Source organism: Eubalaena glacialis, chromosome 16 (genome assembly GCF_028564815.1).
Source record: "Eubalaena glacialis isolate mEubGla1 chromosome 16, mEubGla1.1.hap2.+ XY, whole genome shotgun sequence".
Taxonomy (NCBI): domain Eukaryota; kingdom Metazoa; phylum Chordata; class Mammalia; order Artiodactyla; family Balaenidae; genus Eubalaena; species Eubalaena glacialis.
The window spans coordinates 41,426,732-41,430,745 of record NC_083731.1 but is presented as its reverse complement, the minus strand read 5'-3'; the positions used below and the strand labels follow the sequence as shown (position 1 = coordinate 41,430,745).

General features: G+C 43.7%; 1 protein-coding gene across 1 annotated transcript; it reads right to left on the bottom strand.

The window, feature by feature from the left end:
* Nucleotides 1-1,830: 1,830 nt before the first annotated feature.
* Nucleotides 1,831-3,085, bottom strand: LOC133076353 (myb/SANT-like DNA-binding domain-containing protein 7). The gene is given in 2 exon segments (XM_061170912.1): nucleotides 1,831-2,805; nucleotides 2,807-3,085. Coding segments are annotated over 2 exon segments (1,254 nt in total).
* Nucleotides 3,086-4,014: the final 929 nt, after the last annotated feature.

Below are 4,014 nucleotides of genomic sequence, written 5' to 3'. Positions count from 1 at the left end.
AAAACAACTGAGAAAAAAATATATATATATATCTCCATTTCCGTGCCTTAAATGTATGCTCCTTTAAAGCAAGGAATCTGTGAGTGTGGTGCTTACAGAAGTTCATGAGTACATTCATAAATATTAATACCGTAGAATGCTTCCTTAAGACACAATTGTTACCAGTATTTCACATACATTAATACGCTGCTGTGACTGAAGATATTGCAATCAGAATTTCATTTTGCCTTTTGTTATGCTAGTCATCAAATTTTTTAGAACTAGAAAGTACAAGAAAAGTTATCTAGTACAAACCTCTCATTTTAGAGATAAAGAAACCGAGGCACAAAAAGGGCAAGTGATTTGCTCAATGTAACGAACTGTGGCAGCATTAGAATCTGAGGGTTCTGACTAGATTCCAGTGTGTTCTGCCTCATGCTGCTTCAACATAATCGCCCATTCATCAGAGAAGTTGCCATCTATTCCTGCTTCCAGTATGTTCCCACTGTGGTTTGGACCATTTCTCCAGCATTGGTATTTCCAGCATTTAGGTAAGCAATCAAGCTGGCAAAATATAAAATAAAACCTCTCCCAACATGCCTGCACATTTTTTCAGCCTCTTGATTAGAGGAAATCTTTTTAAATTCCAAGTTTCCTTTTTGTACTTTCTGAAAGTATAAATAACCACTAAGAGCTTTAAGTTAGGTTAACGAAGGCTGGTAAATGGCTTCCCTTCTAGAGTAAATTGGAAGCATGGCTCAACACCATCATATCTCCTCTAGGAAGTGTATGTGTTTTGGAGGGAAAAGGGGATGGATTTGTGGAGGGTTGGTGCTTAAAAAGAGTTGCCTATTGCAGGCCATCCTTATCCACACCACCCAACTGTTCCCAAAGCTGTTCTATTCCATCATATGCCCTTAACGAGGTGAACTTCTGTCTATATCTTGTGAGAAAAAGTGACTTTGGAAAAATTCCCTAGAAGAAAAGTTTTCTAGGGCTTTCCTTCTGTAACATACTAGACAGAAAAAAGGCTAACAGAGAAGAACAAAATTAGCTAAAAGCCTTTGGGAAACTGATATAATCCAAATTGTTTCAACGATGTCCAAATGGCAAACCAAAGCTAAAGATATATAATTATGCATAATCAAGGAACCTAAAAAATATGGAATGCAAAGAATTTACTTACATGTAATATTTTATAAGACAGCCAATTTCTTATTATATCAAAGATTGACATGAACCAAAACACACGACTGTGGCTCCCTGTCAGTTCTGAATTATATCCATAGTGATAAGAGACTAAGGACTAGTAAAATGGAGGGAAAGATGGTTTGACTATTGAGTGTTTGCTAGTGGGCATGTCACAGACACAGCAGTGAAAATATAAGAGATAAATGTACTAATACGTGTTGTGTCTATATTAGCCTAATGAGCTAAAGGGAGATTTAAAGAAATGAAGATTGTAAACTCCAGGGAGCAGTCAAGTTAAACTAGTAGATTCAAGCAATGAGGTCTTGGTATACAACCTTAATTCTATATCTTGTCAGCTCACCCTATATCTTGTGCCTCACCTTAGCATGACCTCGGCCAAGGTCATATGGTTTAATAACTTCCATGTGTATAGTGCTTGTAAACTTTTAAATCCTTTCACATCTATTTAAGCCATCTGATCCTCACAACAACCCTGTGAGGTAGGCAGGTTGCCCCCTTTTAACAGCTGAGGAAACTGGTGTTGAGAGGTAAACTAAATTGTCTCACATCAGTGATGAAGCCAGGGCTAACTAGCTCTCTGGACTTGGCTACTTCCATTGTCTACCAGGCCACCACTCATGTTTCTGAAAGGTCTTTCAACTAGTGGAGACGCTTGGGAGAAGCAAGTATATTCCTACCCGTCTGCACCTTAATGGTCCATCCACTCTTTTTTTTTTCTGAAGACACAGAAAAGGAGCCAGGGTACCATAAGGCAGCTGTTGGACCCGGGCCTCTGCCAGAGAAGGAAATACACCCTTGTGTGATCAGATAACTTTTGGTGTTTGAAATTAACCTCTGAAGCAACTTTTCAAGCCATAGCTGAAAAGCACCGGTTGCCTCTTCTACCGCTGTGGCCGAGCGTCTGACCGCGACCAGAGCATCCCTGCGCAGCTCGTTGGCAGGGTCCTGCTGAGCGCTGGCCTCCTCGCCAATGGCAATGAGCCGGTCCAATTTTTCTTCCTCCCACTTTGAAAGTTCTCGTGCCAATCTCCTGTTTTCTGCCAACTTGGCTGCAATAGTCCTGGCCACTGACCACCTTCTTCACCTCGCCCACCTGGGAGGGGGCTCACTGGTCAAAGGCCCATCCCCACCAGAAACAAAAGGAACTCTGGAGGAGGAGACTGGAGGCCGCTGTGCCGAGGCCACCCCAGGAGTGTTTCGGCCGGAGCTGGTGCAGGGGCTGGGCTCACCAGACACTCCCAGTCTGGTCATGGGGCTGCTCTGACAGGGAGCAGCTGCACCTCTGAAAAGGTGGTGGGAGCTGCTGTAGCTGGGGGTTCCTTGAGAGCTCCCTGCACCCGAGGATTCATCCCAGGAGTCCTCAAGGTCACTGGTTTCTCTCATCTGGTCACTGATCCTCAGTTGACAATCCTCATCTGATTCCTTAACTGTTTTCAAGGTAGCCTGATGATCTGCTGCCTGAGTCCTTTTTGCTCCCAGAATGCTGGTTCCTTCTTCCCCTGGGATGTCAGGGGCTGCCAAGTTCTGATTACAGTGCTGGGTCCAAGCAGCCTCCTCCATTAAGTTGTCTGCCTCAGTCACTATCTGATTTCGGAGAAGGTGATCCAACGTATCTATAAAAGGGACAGTGTGGTGGATCACCCATACTTGTGGCGTGGGCCACATAGGCCTTTAAATATAATGCCTTCAGGACTTTGAACTTGGAGCGGCACTGACTCTCGGTGCGGCAGGAGCCTTCCTGCTGCATCCGCTTAGACACAGCCTGGTAGACGTCTGCATTGTGATGTACGGTCTGGAGGCGCTGAATATACTGTGCCTCACCTAATATGGAGAGAAGCATCGGTGTCTCCTGTCTGGACCACCGGATGCCCACACTGCTATTGGAAGTGGTCATAGTGGACTGAGAAGGAAGGCTAGCTGGAGGAGGCTCCTGGGCAGCAAGGTGCTGATCTGAAGGTGTGGGGAGGCTCTGTGTGCTCCGGTCTATCTCCAGGAGCCAGCCAATTCTTCCCTCTCAGGGCTAATTGCTGAGAAGCCAGGTCCAAGGACCGCATTTCTGGCTTCTGCCAAGGATCTGCTTTACTTTCATTACTGTATTTGAAATATTCCTTATTCTACTTTGTTTTGCTGCCAATCCAACAACCTCTTCATTTTCTGAGTAAGCAAAAACAGCTGGAGTAACTCTGTCACCTGCACCATTGGCAACTACATCAGCCTGGCCATCCTTATAGACGGCCACACAGGCTGATGTGCAGCCTAGGTGAACCCTGATGGCCGCCATGAGGTGAAAGAGACAGCGGTAGCAGTAAGGGGTGGTCCCCGCGCCGCAACAGCGCCCGGCCCTAGATTTCTTAATATTATATTTCAGAGACTAGTCCTTGGAATTTCTAGTATGTGATAGATTATTTTGTGCTTGCTTACTAGTGATTTATTTTCTTTTCCTCTTTGTTTGTATAGATATATGAAGTGTTTAGGATTAAAAAAAATTTGTTTTTTGAGTAAGTGTGAAAAATGACTAGATTTTGAAGCATGGAGCAGTTGAAATAAATGCAAATAAGATAATAATCTCTTTTCTCAAACAAATCATACTATATTGGGTCCTGACAGTACAAAGAAACAAACTATTATTGGTGGGTAGCATTAAACATACCAATTCTGTATAAAAGGCTAATCTTAAAGAGTAATATTGACATTTTGGATTAAATCAGTTTCACCTCTGAGCCATCAACATTACTATTAGAACACACCGCAAAACGGGAAGCCAGGATAGCTGAGTACATGAAGATGCCTAGAAATCCTAGGCGTGTAGTAACTGCTGAAAAT